This window comes from Pseudopipra pipra, chromosome 7 (assembly GCF_036250125.1).
Source record: "Pseudopipra pipra isolate bDixPip1 chromosome 7, bDixPip1.hap1, whole genome shotgun sequence".
Lineage (NCBI taxonomy): Eukaryota > Metazoa > Chordata > Aves > Passeriformes > Pipridae > Pseudopipra > Pseudopipra pipra.
The window spans coordinates 22,858,867-22,874,594 of NC_087555.1; the positions used below are offsets into that span (position 1 = coordinate 22,858,867).

A 15,728-nucleotide genomic window follows, 5' to 3' on the forward strand; every position below is an offset into this window, starting at 1 on the left:
AGTTCTGCCTCCGTTCCCAGGTCTAGCCAAGCCTGTTATGTATTACAGCTGCTCTCTACATCAGAACACTAGGAAAAAAATATATACGTATATCTATAGACTTAAACTGTATCAGTTTTCTTTTCCACTTCATAGCACACCCGCATAAACAGTAGATTCAGGCCAGCTAAGGAGTGTGGTAATGTCTGCTTTGAAGGGTGGAATAAGTGTCTGGCATGGATGTGGAGAGGGAATGCTATGGCGGGGAGAGACATCTCTTAAATCAGATCTGATACCAAAGAAGTAGCAAAGTCTCTGCACAGAAAAGGAGCTCACATCTACTCAAGTAGTCCCAAGTCCCCACTCTGCCAAATGGTGTGTTTATTAGTTTGATCAGCTACCGAATAATTACAGTGGTACAGTAAATAGCATTAAGTACTATCTGTCATCTGAAGCCTGGAGTTTCTCTGCTTGAAAAGGCAGGGCTTCCCCCCACCCCTCCCAGTATGTTTACTTTATAGTTTACAATTCATGAAAGGAGCAGGGAGCAGTCTAGTAGTCCAGCACAAACTAAGATCTGTAGGTAGGTATCATAAAATAATTTCCATAGTAGGGTGAACTGCCTGCAGGCAATCGACAGTCAGTCAAGAATTAGCTGGTGGATAATGAGAGGCACATTGCTTGGCTGTTTTAGCATTTTAACAGAGGAGTTCTAGCACAGTTTTGATTCAACTCATAGATTTTATCAGCAAAACACAACAGAAAATAAGTAATTAGACAATTTTAAGCATTTAAACCAACTATAGCTGAGGAATCTAAAATATAGAGTATAAGGGAATGTACTATTTTAAATGGAAATGCTATGGTAATACATTCTAGAATTAACCTTTTAGTTAATTTAAAACTGCTTTTGTTTTGTTAAAAAATTAAAGGTTGTCTACATTGGTGACATTTCAAAGACTGATTTTTTTAGGGGAAATAAACAGATTTTTTCTGTATTCTAAAGTGACATTAGTAAAAACTACAGCAAGGAAGCTCAACATGAGTTACTTGTTTTGTGTGATTCTGCTTAAGTTGACTTGTGACCAGATATTACATATTTTTATACGAAATACATATTTTATTGTTTAATTTTTTAATGAAGATGCAAATTGGACTTTATTTTGCAGTTTAAGTCATTTATATCTCAAAGACTTGACTTCTCCTATTTTTCTCTTCCCTTCTGTGAGAATGAAGAAAGAACAATTTGGTGAAATGTGCTGGTGAAACCAATGTATAGCCCACTGAATATAGTCACCAAGGGATTAATGCAACTCTCTCTCTTTTTTTTCACTCTGGCCTAGTTCCTGAAAAATCATGTGCCTACATGATTTACTCCTGTGAACCATCATATTGTATGTCGTCACTAGGAAGCAGAGGTTTATTCTTTCTCAAGTTACTGAATACTGAATTAGATTTAAGAAAGCCAAAGACCTGGTAGTGTCAAAAAAAGTTAGTAGTTAGCTCCTTGCTGGTGTCAGGAGCAGTTTAAATTAGTATTAAAACATAAGGGTTTTTCTTTACTCATACCTTTTGTCAGTACACTTGTAGTTGATTTAAGAACACTCCTTTTTCTCCGGGTAATGTCACTTGACTGCATACATGTAAGTGCAGAAGTTAATGATATGCTTACACAGTCTGAGGCACTGTTGGGAACAACCCCTCTGTGGAATGAAGTAGCAACTTTAGTGGAAATATAATGAACAAGGGGATTAAAGTGGAAGCATTTAGGCATAGATTTTTAACTTTCTTTTCATGTCTTTTAAATGATGTCTGTAATTCTGATAAAAATTCTTCTTGAGTTGTGAAACAGTAGGCTCTACTCAGAAAACAATCTGAAATTTCTTGGATGCAAAATGTATTTTTTCGCTTAGTGTAGAATGTGATTTATATAACATCTCAGCTGACGTGATCTGACATGTTTTTATGAATTCCTTTGCAAGGCAAAAGTGCCTCTAGTTGCAATTTATAGTAATGAGACTGTCTGCTGTAAAGTAACTGATTACAATGATGGTATAAGAAGTAAGCATGTTTGCCTTTCCAAGCCATTACCCTTTCCTTGCTTCTGGAGTAGCTAACCCTGTGTTCTGCAGCAATGGTATCCATAGGTGTCCAAAAGCATTCTCTTTGTCCAAACACAATTTTGAGTACTTCACGAAATATAGCTGGATGGTATTTTGGACTGGAGTTCAGCTAATTTGGTTGAATCCTGGATCTGACAGGTAAATTTGAAAAATACAACATACATACAAATATTCACGTGAAAACTTTTCCATGATCTTTCAAATAATGAAGGGTATATTGTGTCTTAGGTTCAAAATATGAAAATGCCCAGTTGTCTCCATTATGTACTTCTGGATTACATTAGGGGACAACTGGACCAGGTCCTGAAGTGGACAGTTGTTTACTTGGTAGTTTTGATGGATGAGTAGCAAAAACCTGAGATGCCTGCATGGGCACACGTTCACATAAATTCATGTTAAAATACTATTGCGAAAATCATCCAAATTTGCTTCCTACTAGAAGAAGATCATCTATTTCCTCTTAGTAGGTAGTCATAGAAAGTTCCCGTAGTCATTTCCTGAAATAATTTTTGTCTCATTCAGCAAACACAGCTGGGAGTTTTGCTCTTCTCAGAAATGTGTAGCAAGTTGTACTTACAAGCACGGAAACATTGTGAAGATCTGGTCCCTGGGGAGCTTAGTGCAAAATTCTTTTTGAAGATCCCAGAATGGAGAAAATCCTCTCTATGCAGAGCTTCTGACAGAAGCTGCAATAGTGGAAGATAGGGGAAGGAGTTGCCAAGGCACTGAAGAACTTCAAAGAACACTGGAACGAGGGGCGAAAGTTCAGCCTAATTCTTGTGTTATCTGAACTCACTCACCCAACTCTGTTGCAGTACATCTGCATAAAATGGCTGGGGTCTGGCTTTAACAATAACCTCACTTTTCTGGAATATGACTGGAAATGCATTGTTAAAAAATTGATTGCCAGTGAAAATGTTTTGAGTAAAATTCGTCAAGGGAGCCCCTAGACTGAGAGAAGCCACCCAGCCTCCTCCCATGGGAGACACACACCTTCCCCACCTTGCCTTCTCCCAGCTGTGTGCTCCTGCCACTTAACTTGTGATGATCTTGTTAGACATCTTGGTGACCAAGCTCAGTTCCTTACAGTGGCAGAAAGAAAAGTTGCTGGGTTATTGATTTGAATCAGCAAGCAAAAGAAACATAGGACTAAGCTTGAAATCATGAAGCTCAGAGCAGGAAGGGGGAAAGGAGCAGAAGGTTTCCTCTTTTTCAGCATCCCTCAGCATTAAATGTTTTGAGGAATAAACTCAGTAATCACAAAAGCACAGTGTAAGTGCTTTCATTCTGGGTAAAATCTGGGGTCTGCTGGTAAAGCTCCTATTGATCAGACCGGGGTTTAATTCCAGGTTTTATCTTTGATTTATGTGTGTTGATATTGGTGAACAAACTGGTTGTGCAGTATCTGATAGATACTTTGATTCCGACTCAAGAGAATGTGTTGAAAACAACTCTAAGAATCTATTTACTTAAATAAATGTAAAACTTAATTATGATGCAATGAAATATTTTCCCACCATGATTTGTGCTGCTGCCAGCCCATGACACTTAGTATGGAACATTAGTAAATCACTCTGTGAGTTACTCCCTGAAATAAATTGTCCTAGCCATCTTGATTAATTTGCTGATTACTGAACATAAATATTCAGATCATATCTGAATTTGAAATTGCAGGAATTGAAATACTGACAGTGAAAACACAGACTTGGGGTAACAATGCAGTTGGTTGCTAGTTGAGCTCAGAGTGGAAGTGGCAAAAAAGCCCTGTTTGCAGCTGATGTGTGTCAGAAGTGGCTTTGGTGTTCAGCTCCTGCTTTTTACCTATCTGTGGTGCATCAGCCACATACTGTACCTTCAGGTGTAGGATCCTATAGCCCTTCAGGGGATGGCTGCATCAGCAGGAGCTACACCCTTCTCTTACCTCAGAGAGTGGGCTCTGCCAGTTACTGAGGCATGACCTTCCACTGCTGATGCTGAGTGCCTTGCTGGTGGAGGTCTTTGCCATGACCATGGGCCAGATGACCTTTATGAGTGCCGAATTTATGTGGGAGCAAGAATTTTCTTATCCTGAAGATATATCTGTTGATCATTTTGTTCTGCGTTATATTGATGTTGAGGAGATGCTGCAAATGTAGCAAGTACGCAATTTCAAAACTCAGAGGGGCAGATTGTGTATTTCTAGGGGGAAAATACAGTTTACAGCTTCTTTGGCAGACATCCATGATGAAAATACAGTTTACAGGCATCCATGATGCCTGTCAGAGATGTAAGCTGTACCAGGTACTTCAGGAACAATTATATCAAGGTTTATGTGGATACTTTTATTTTAAAGATATTGAAAAAGTGATAAGATTCAGATTCATTATTGAATGTTTGCTTAACTTCTGACACATGATCTTGCTTCTTCACTTTGTACTCTAAATTAGGTCATTAAAATCAGATTGTGTGTTATAAACAAGCGTCTTTCTGTTTATATGTGATTATAAAACAAACTTGGAGGGTAAAGACTGTAATTTTGAAACAGATAAAATTTATATGCCCTTTTGAAATCTATATGGAAATTAGTTTCTCACACTCCAACCGAGATGATGTAAATGGACCCCAGAGAGCTGGTACAGTGTTGTCCGTGTACTCAGGGGAGTTGGAACAGTGTAAAGACATTTGGAGGTCAGAAATGAGGTTAATTGACAGGGAAGTGTGTGAGGACAAGAAAAATTTGCACAGTGCATGTCAGTGGGTAGAGCTGTCAGTTCTTCACTTGACTACTAGTATTTGCCAAACAAACATGACAAGACTTCATTCCAGGGAAAGGGAAAAAAACCAAGAAGAGTCATCTTAGGACAACAACATTGTTTGGAAAGACTGGTGTTTTGTGGATTTGTTCCAAGATACCCACATGTATACACCTACTGTACACAATTTCTAGTCTTGGCTTGTCGCTTCTGCCAGTGTGACTGCTGTCTGCAGCAGAGGTTTGCAGAGCAGTACCTGCTTTGGCTTTTCCTCAGGTATTCTTCAAGCCTATAGTTTGAGTGTGCAAGCCTGATTTAGCACTAGTGACAATAACTCCATCTTTTTTGATGTAGCATATCATAAGTGATTTTCTGTCTTCCTCTTTTTCCATCAAGAGACATTTTTGGTTTAGTGTATGTTGTGATTCCAGCCTGCTCCTCATGGCGTTAGTACAAAATTTACTTATAATGCAAATAGTGCATATTTCACTCAAGGCTTCAAAGTATATGTTCCATTTTATAGACGTGTAAAGACCAGATAAGAGTGTGGGTTTTTTTTCTATAACAGCAGAGCACTGAAAAATCTGAAGCTTTCATGGGCTTGGATACCAAGAAAACAACATGCAAAAGAACAAGATTTATGTCTGGCTGATTTTTGGTCAGACCTTCCACTCTAACTATTGTGTGGTGATTTATTTTTTCATTATCGTTAACTGTTCTCAATCTTTAAATGTATTTTAATTGTAGGAGTCTTTTAATTTCTTTTTTCTTATTTCTAAAATTCTTATAAAATAGTAACCATTCAAGCCTGATTCACATGATGAATAATTTCATCCAAGAAAACCCAGCACATTAAAATTGAACATTTTTTGATTATTTCAATATTGTGGCAAGAAAGAACCTCTTTTCTGTTTAAAAATCAGCAGATATAACCCTACTTTAGAAACCCAGTAACTGAAGTTTTAGAAAAAATGTTTTTGTATTTCCAGATTTTACTTTACCTGTTATTATTTGTATTAAAATGTAAATATGTAAAAAAAATATAAAAATAAAATAGCTGCATAGAATAATTGTTTCCTAGAAAATACCTTGCAAATATTTTTGCTTTCTTCTTCTATTGTTCCATAAACTTATCCTGCACAAAATGTAAAAATACACAGTCAAGAAAGCATGTCAAAAGAGTGAGCTCTTCTTCATAATCTCACTTAAAAAATAAATATGGTTTAATATAATGTTGAACTACTTCCTACATAGTTAATAACAAAGCAGAAAAAGCAATATGCTTTGTCATTTTGGACAGACTTTATTATTTTATTCTGCAATAAATTTGGCAACTGTTTACACACTTTGACTGCTTTATAGTTTCAAAAAAGTGTCTGGCAACATTATCGAGCTAATGGCAGAATTGAGATCTTGAGGAGTCATTTCAGTCCATTCCACAAATGAGGATTGGATTTTGTCCTGTGTTTTCATTACTGATTATGAGCAGCCTCCTTAAATTTCTGTTACATAGTAATCCTTTACAGTAAATATGTTTCATACTTGTGCTTCCCAGAATATACAAGGTATGTTTAGGAAGGGGATTTGTTACACAGTGAAAATGCTTCTATAAGAAAGTATCTTGTTCTGGCTTTCAAATAATAAATAATGCATTCCATAATATAAAATGCTGGCATGGCATTAACAAGAGATTGTGTTGCTCTCTATGTTCATATTCTTAACACTACTCATCAGTGAAGGAATGGCAATAATTACTTATAATTGTGCAATTTATATTAAGTGTCTTTCCAAGAACATTTAAGGAAGCATGGAAGGAATGAACTGCAAAGCTAAAATGAATGGGAGGAGTCAAAGCGTGTCATTGGAGGCGCAACCCCAGTGGCCGCAGCAGAGGCATTCTGTGAGCACTGCAGGGAGCAGAGAGCTGCTCTTTTTTTCAAAGAGAGCTGTTGTATTTAAAGGAAAAATACTGCAGTAGAGGTGATGGGAAAATCAGAGGCAGGTTGGAGGATTCCCAGAGAGAATGAGCTGATGAGTTCAAATAAAAAAAAATATGTTACAGTGATTGTGCACAGGTATTTTATAATGAGTGATAACATGGTGTTTTTGTTTTTCGGTTTTTTTTTTTGTATTCTAATGTAGAGTTTAAGTAATTTGATACTTCAGTACCAGTGTTTAAAATGGTACAGCTGGAAAAGATTATTTGTCTTCCCCTTTTGGTTGTGATCATCATGGAGAGTCATTTCTTATTGTTGAATATATTCATGCGATTATTTTGAAGACTGCATTCTTAAACAACAGCTTCTCATTGTGTATGCAATACCTCACTCTTAGCAGATCATATACTTCTGCAGAAATCATTGTTTCTTAGTACTTTTGTTTTTCTAATAAAAAAGAAAATTTACAGAAGATTTTGTATAGAAAGTGTTTGGCATGTTCACGGCATTACTATGTCCCGTTTCTACCCACCTTTCCTCCTCATCCTGACTTAGAAAGATACAGATTTTTTTTTCATTGCCTGTGTACTGGGAATACTTAAATAATAATAAAAACGATTAATTATGAGATTACTTATCTCTAAAGGAGCTTCCCATGTAATAAAGTTTACTCTTTTCCTTTGGCTGTTAGAAATGCTTTCATGCTTTCAGAATCAATGAATTTAAGCTTAAAATTAGAAGTCTGCTTCTGTATGATGCTCAGCCTCCCATACTCCTTTGTTAACACTTTACAGGAAACGCTTAGTATCTCCCAAAGTTCAGCCCTGCATGCAGTTTCTTTGGCTTGCATAGGGTATTTAAAAGTATTTTTGAATAGTTGTGGCTCAGCTTCCTGCCTACTCTGGTTTCTGTCTTTCTCCATGTGACTGGGTTTGATGAGAGGATGGATGCTCAAGGAAGTGAGCACTGTGGTGGAAGCCCACGGGTTTTCTGGGTCTCCTCAAAGTGGGTAAATGAGGTGCCCACAGCCACTTTTCTACTAGTGGGTCTTCAGAAGGCCCTGAAGTGGACAGGAGAGCAGAGTTGTAAGGAAATTCAGAAGATTCAGTCTGGACTCACAGGGTTTTGCAATAAACTGTAAGTTTCCCTTTTAAAGCAGATCCAGTGCTGAGGGACCATCTGTCCTACAGAGGCACTGAATGCCCTAAGGGGAAATAGCTACTTTGTTTGAATTTTGAGATAAGTAAGAGAAGCCATGAATTTGATTTAGAACAGAAATGGTAAAGTAGCAGCTTAAATGTGTAGAACTGTTTTTAAAATAATGCTTCATTTTGCCAGTCTACTATTTGTTAAGATTGATAAACATTACTGGAAAGATTCTTGAGTACTTTCAGTTGTCTCCAGGTTTTCAGACAAATTCTTTCTTTCTGTATTTAGCTAATCTCTCTGCAAACATAAATTTCTGAACTGTACATTAAAAAAACCAAAAGAAACTAACTAAACAGAATATGTAATTGCAACATTGTAGTTCAAAAATGCACAGAGCTGCTCACAAGTTTTCCTTTTTTTTTTCCTGAACAAACAACTCTGGTAATTTAAAGAAGCTCTGAATGATTTATAGAGGCACTCTTAGACCCCATGGTCACCTTTTCCCCTTAGAATCAAAATGAATTGCTCATTTATAATTGCAAACAGCAAGATGCCTGGCTACCTGCAAGTCTGTTCACACCTGTTGTACACAGGTAATAACAAAGTCTTTGAAAATTGATTTAAATAGGTGTCTCAGTTTTGGGATTCCTAAGTGAGTAAGACTGAGACTGTTCTTTGCAAAAAAGACATGCTTTTTGCATCCCAGAAAATATGTAGGGGAATTGTTATCAGTACTTGAACTGATACATCACTGCACAAGTACTGAAAAGTCCCGGGAATTATCTTGAGCTTTATCACCTTAATCTCAAATACAGGGTTGTACACAGAAATCATTTTGCCTATATTCTGGAATAAGAATAGAGCAGCTTTCTCGTATGAGCACAGGTTCGGATCGGAAGGGACTCTCTAGTCTAACCTCCAGCCCAAAGCAGCATCAGCAAAAAGATCAAGTAGGGTTGCTTAGGGCTATCTGTGTGCGGCCTGGTCTGGAAAATGTTCAAGGATAGAGAGTGTACAGCCTCTCAGAGCAATGTCTGGCTGTCCTAATGTCCAGTCAGAAATGCTCTTGTTTCAATTTAGGTCTGCTGTCCCGTTCTCTCCAGACACATTGCTGTAAGGAGTCTGGCTCTATATTCTTGATGACTTCATCATAGCTATGGAAGGTTTGAGACAAAAATGGAGACAGATTACTCAAGCCTTTTAGGAAGAACAGAAAATGTTGATAGGCATATTAACACTTAGGAAAGGACATCAAATTTTCTTCACAGAAAATTCTGTAATGATTCTTTCTTTAACAAAAATAAATATTCAGATACCGTTTGACTGTGATCTAGTAGATGTTTACATGATTATATTTGTTGATGTGTGTTTTCCTAATATGTTAGGAAAGAAAGTACTGGTAACCAAGAGAAATGTGCCACATACTGAATCTAAGAGAAGGAAATCCACGACCAATTCATGGAAAGCCGTGGGACATGTGACAGCAGAGAGGGCAAGACAGCAGCATTTCAGATACTGCTTTGGAATATTCTTGAGAGCCTTCCCTGGTATGACAGTGACTGAGAATAGGCCCAATTGAGTATATAGTGTTTACATCCCTCCAGCCTCTTCCCTGGGGGATGGGGCAGGAAGAGGAGAGGGAAGGAAGCAAGGGATGATGGATGGGTTTTGAAAAGCTTTTCCCCGTGAGGGGAAGGTGTGGTCACTGTACGCATCTCCAGCTAACAAAGCCCTCCCGTAGCTGGAGCAGATGTAAGCTTTGTCTCCCCTTTGGGGTGACTGCAACACTGCCCAGAACAATATTGTTCTTATTTTTGTTTAGGAATAGAGATTTTAGCAGGGGAAGTAGCCTGTCACCGTTACAGTTTGTATTGCTTTAAGACGGCGCTTCAGCACTGAGTCTAACTATGACATCTGTGACCAAGGGGCTGTAATAAGACCAAAGCACAGATTGCCTACTGTGTGTGGTACATCTTGGGAAGGCATGAGCATACAGCTACATTTCTGTCAAATTAAGCTACAGGTACATGAACATATTAAGCAAATATAATCTGATATTGCTGCCAAAAAAAGCACTCATATCCGTCCTCTCTCCCCTGCCTATTTTTGCTTACATGCTACCTCCTCCATTACACTGGCACAAGCAGCAGCACAGCCACATGCTGAACCAGAAAAGGAAATGATGTGGAAGAAAATTAACCTGATCTGAGAAAAAAAAAGGTTTCACCCAGAATCGGTTGCTGAACTGTTGCTTTTTGAGCAGTGATGCCAACTGATGTTGTTGTAAAGCAGGCACGAAGCCTTAACCAGACCAGGGAGTGTGAATTTATCTTAGCATTAAGTCCATGTGGTAGCTTTATGCCAGCAGTGGGAATACAAATGTTCCATGACCCAGCATGAAGGTAGGGTAGTACAGACAGACGGTACCTGATCTGACATAAAGTCTGCTGGTACAAACTTATTCCATCAAACATTTTCAAGTGCCAGTGATCCCCACGTCCCTTCAGTGCTTTTCATCCAGTACTAGCAACCCTTAAACTTGTATTATCAAATCAAGGCCAAACTGAATGAGATCCATTTTAGGACTTGAAAGCGGGAAAAAAAGGAAAGTTACGCAGAATGTAGTTCTGCCAACTGGCGATGCTTTCTTACTGTAAGCTGTACTCAGATGGGCTCTGATTTGTGGTGGCAATATATTAGGATACCAAAATACTTAGAGATTATTTCTAGGGAAGTGAATAACTGAAGACTGTGGCTTTTATAAGTACTAGTGTTGTCAGATGTTGTTCAGCCTTTCAGTAATGAACTACCTGGCAATTTTCTGTTTCTTCGCAGCTGTTTCCCCTGGTCATGTTGCAGTGTGTGCAATCGGGGCCACAGTAGTATCAGAAAGAGGAAGAGAAACCAAAAGGTGCCTGATGATGCATGTTCGTGATAGAAGGTCTTCTGCAGTGTCAATGATCAGAGAGTCAGTGGCCTGACAGAGCTGTAGCTCTGGACTTTCTTAGAAATTAGATCACCAACATCACTAGGCAGTGTAAATGTAGTAATCTAAACAGTGCAGAGTACTAGTGAGTGAAGTTGGAAACTCCTTCTCTCTGTGTCCCAGTCTCACTGCCTAAGAACTGTAACGTTTCCTAGGCCCAAATTTTGAGAAGAAACTAAGAATTTCCTCCTGCTTCCCAAATGCTGCCTTGAGGCACTGGAGAGGGCTGTGACCGGATGTTCCTTCCCCCTCCCCATCCCTAGTCAAGAAAAACTTGAGAGTTAAAGCCTGCAGTATTTATCGCCCTCGGAGCCGTCAGGCCCGCGGTTCGGGGGGTACACAACACCCGGCTCTCCCCGCACCAGCCGGGGCTCTGCGGGGCGTCCCGTGGCACCTCGGGGGTCGGGACCCCGCCGGGCGCGCCCCGCGGCGGAATGCGCGGCACGCGGGCCCGCCGCCCCCCCGCGCTCCGCTCAGGCGCGACCATTGCGCGGCACGGGGGGGTTTGGGGAGGGGGGCGCGCCCTCCGCCTCGCTCCGCGCCTCTCCTGGCGCCGCGCCCCGCTCCGCGTACCCCCGCCCCGCGGAGGACGGGGCGGGGCGCGGGCACCGCGCCCGCTGCGCGCACCCACGGCGGCCCCGGCGGGCGCCCGCGCGCTCCCTCCCGCGTTCGGGGCGGTGGTTGAGGCCGGCGGGAGGTGGGGCCGACGGGGCCGGGCCGGGCCGGGCCGGGCTGGGCAGGGCTGGGCTGGGCTGGGGCAGCCGGCGGCGGTCAGCGGGGCCCGTGGATGGCAGGCGGGGCGGCTGCCGGGGGGTAGGGTCGGCGCGGAGCGGGGCCGGGCGGGGCGCGGGCCGAGCGCGGGGAGCGAGGAGCCGCAGCCGGCGGAGAAGGCACGGAGGCGGAGAGCGCCCTGCAGCCCCGCCGCACCGCAGCCCGGCGGCCGCCAAAGTTGCTCCCCATCCCGAGGGGGAGCGGGGGATCAGGCGGGGCGATGATCTTCCCCAGCAGCAACAGCAGCGCGGCGGGCGGCAGCCGGACCCCGTATCGGAAGCAGGTAAGGGAGGCGTGTGTCTGGGTTTGTAGCTCCCCCACCTCCGCGTTCCCCCAGCAGCCCCGAGGTGCTGGGGGAGGAGTGGGGAGAGGGGTGGCGACTGGCGTGAGTTGCAGCTCTCAGCCTTTTCGCTTCTCGGTTTACAAAAAGCAACTCTTTTCTCCTTCTTATATATTTTTTTCACCCCCTCTCACAAGCCGCGCCGTGACCTTGCCGAGTGCCCGGGCGGCCACCGCCGGGTCACCTTAGCGGGCGGCGCGGGGCGTGCGGGGCCGTGCGGGGCGGCCGCGGCCCCGCTGGGCTCGGCAACAGGTTAGAAAGGACCCGGTGTCGCAACAGCGAAACTTTAGGCTGGTTGTTTTTCGCTCGGCGTGAAATGAGTGAAGGGGTCTGGGCGCGTTCTTTCTTTCAAACAACCCTCCAGAAAACCACCGCCGCCGCTCCTCGGGCGCGCCTCTGCTCCCCCCGGGTAGGGCACCCGGGGACCCTGTGACATTTTATGGACAGAGGAATCGCTCTGATAAAGCTCGGAGCACTCGCTTCTATGGAGCAGTACTGAAAGAGGTATTTCTTTGTTTGTTTGTTTAGTCGCTGGAAATAAAATATTTGAAATAGTTGGGTTACAACCTTGCTGGGCCGTTTGTCTTTGGCTGCGCTTTTTACACAGACACACACACACACACGCAGTGTTGGTATTAATGTTACATTATTTCCTGCTTAGCGTGTTATTTTTTCATTGACTCTTTGATTAAAAAAAATAAAAAAATATCTTACTTTTTAAGTTAGTGGGAAAGCGGTGCTGTATGTGTGTGCCAGAGGGTAAATGGAGTAGAGGTCACTGACAAGCTCTCAGCTTGACAAAGCATACCAAAAATACTATGGCAGGCTTCTTTCCAGGTGAGGAAAAATCCTTCCGTGTCTGCTACTCTTAGTAGTTAAAACAAGTAATTTGACAGATTCAGTCAGCAATACTGGGGAAGTTTGCCCAATTTTGTTTGGGGTTGGGATACATTAAGGGCAGAAATAGCAAATCAGATATCACTGCTGCGCACGGTGAAGGGTTTCATATAAATAATGGGGAAATGGGCTTGGAAATTTTGAATTCTTGGTGTGTTGTTGGGACGGCACATGATCTGTGTGGCAGTGAAAGTTAGACTCTCATATTTTCTTGAAGCTTAAACAAAAATTGTCGTTTCCTTTCTACTCCCCGTTATTTTACAGAAATAGCTTTTCAATAAGAATCATTGGTGTGTTATCTCAGCAGTGCTCTGCAGATGCTGACCAGCAGTGCGTGGAGTTATCTTTGTATCTTGTACTCGAAGTGTTCAAGTCCATACATAACAAAACATGATTATTGTGTGCGCTGGTTTTGGTTTGTTGTTAATAAATGTCCTAGATATGCCCATGCTGATGATCTTGTCTGGTTCTCCTGCAAATTTTATAAATTAAGCTAATTTTTCGGATGCTATTTTGTGCTCTCCCTGCAAGGACCATTAATCGATGAAGGCCCCTTAAGTGGCTGTGCAGTGTATTGGGCACTGGGCAGGGTGTTGGCAGGAGTGGAGGGCAGTGGGGCCAGGCCTCGTGCTGGCAGGGCTGTGTTTTGTGTGCGGATGTGAGTGTGCATGCTGGTCTGGAGCAGGCTGATAAGATGCTCTTCTTTTCACAGTGCACTCCTTAGATTCAAAGAGCTAAAAGGACCGACTGAATCAGGAAAACAAACAGACCCTTTTTTCCCAATAGGCAGAGAAAGAAATGAATGCAGGGGTATTATGTGGGCTTAAGACCCTGGGTACCAAAGGTTTCTTTTGTTAGTGTGTAGCTATTCTCTGCTCAAACACTTCCTACATAAGGAGCCAGGGTCTGTGCCTTTCTCCAGCTAAGTACATGGAAAACTCCTATTAACTTCATTCATGTAGACTAATGTCATTTAAAGATTGGCTTTTTGATCTCCCTTTCACTCAGACTTCACCTGCAGGGGTGAGCTGATGTCAAACAGTGCTGAAGAGTGTTGCAAGCCAAATTTTTCAACTCTTGATAGTTAGAAAAGTTCAAATTAAGTGTCTGCTTTCTCTGTGTAACCCATATTGAGACAATTGCATTGTAGTTGTGCTTTAGCCTGAGACACTAGGTACTGTTAGTGTAGGAAAAGTTGTCAACTGGATTTCTTATGCTAACAGCATGCAGTATATGAAGCCGAAGGAATTTTAACTTAAAAATGAATTTAAAGTCTTTTGAGTTGCTTGTATGTCTCTATTGGTATTGTAATATATATATATATGATATCGGAATAATATAAGAACACTTCATATTTAGCACTGTTCTGTTTAATTTTTAAGCGTCTATAGAAGATTCTGGTGAAAAGATGACTGATTAATTGATAAAATGCAAGGTGACACTATCTTGATTTATTTTTAAGGCAATGTAATGTAATGTGGATTGCTACCTTAATTTAAAATATTGACAATATACCATATAGCTACAGTAGGTCCAGAGTTTTACCCATACTCTTTTTATTTTCCCAAATAAGTATGTTTTGTTTTATAAACAAATCTGTGCTTATAGTATTACACTTGTTACCTGCTATGTCTACACTGTTGTAACTCAGGCATGTAGGAGCCAGTTGACATTCTCAATTTCAGGTCAGATTTGATTGGATAGTGCCTAGTCATCTTCCCTCTTTTAGAGTACTCGTAAGAGTACTAAAATATGGTTTCTGAAGTTGTGTTTTCAAAAGGATTTCCTGTGCTACAGGCAGACAGGCATGTTAAAAATATTCCTACCAGGCTTAAAAGTTAGACAGTGCTTAAATGAGTGGCAGCTCATCTGAGAATTGACTTGAAATGCAGATGCAGGCCTAGTTAAAAAATGAAAGCCACACAGTATCTGCAGTAATAACCTATCACAATACTCAAGGCTATACATCCTGTCTGAAAAAGGTGGGTGTAAGGTAATATTTTTACTAACAAGGTTACTTGAGCTATGCAAAGAATGCACATCTGCATCCATAATGTGAAGGAAACAAAATGACATACAATATCCTACTTAATACAGGCTTTTTTTAGCTCTTGGTTTGTTGAGGACAAGATGATTCTCTGTCCCTCCTCCCTCTTTTATTATTCTCATGTAAATCAGGAGGCGCTCCTCTGGAGTAAATATTTCTCTACTCTGTAAAATTATCATAAATGGAAAATTAGGCTTTCTCCTGCCATCTGCTCCTTGAATCTACAGAGCTACTGCAGCTATTTGATTAGGGCTTTTAAATCGCTTAGTGCAGAAAGGTTTCTCTGCTCTCAGGTTTCTTGGAGAGGAAGCCAGAAGCAGCTCTGGAGGCCTGGGATGGAGGCAAGTATGGGGTCCTGGCACCACAGCCCAGGTGCTCAACCCAGTGTCTGTGCCTTTTAACAGCTTTGCCCAGTAACAGTGGTTCTTGTTACATTTTGATGACCGTAATGTTTATCTCACCAGGATAAGGAGATTTACATAGTTTGCTGCTTTCCAGAAGATTAACTGGGCGTAGCCGCACGTGAGGAATTTAACACTGATTTGATGTTTGGCCTGTGTAAGGAGAGACAGACAAAGGTTTTGATCAGTCTTTTCCTGCAGCTCTGTTAACATCAAGTGTCATGTCACAGGTTGGGTTTTATTAAAAGTTGAAGGTTAAGGTGGTTTATAATGATGGTTAAATGAAGAAAACTTTTACCAGTCTCAGGCTAAAAATGTAGATTAGCCTTTCATTCTATCTATAGGTTTAACCTATCAAGAAGCTAC

At 41.4% G+C, this 15,728-nt stretch overlaps 1 protein-coding gene across 4 annotated transcripts in view; it reads left to right on the forward strand.

Moving 5' to 3' along the window:
• RBMS1 (RNA binding motif single stranded interacting protein 1) overlaps positions 1-15,728 on the forward strand; it is a 144,106-nt gene that overhangs the window by 40,932 nt on the left and 87,446 nt on the right. The window contains exon 1 of one of the 4 annotated variants that reach the window (XM_064661098.1): positions 11,683-11,960. The exons of 2 other annotated variants lie outside the window; for them this stretch is intronic. In XM_064661098.1, coding sequence (XP_064517168.1) covers positions 11,898-11,960 — 63 coding nt within the window. In that variant the 5' untranslated portion in view covers positions 11,683-11,897. Of the gene's footprint in view, positions 1-11,682; positions 11,961-12,401; positions 12,522-15,728 lie in introns of those variants that run through there. One more of the 4 variants, XM_064661099.1, reaches the window with a different exon arrangement.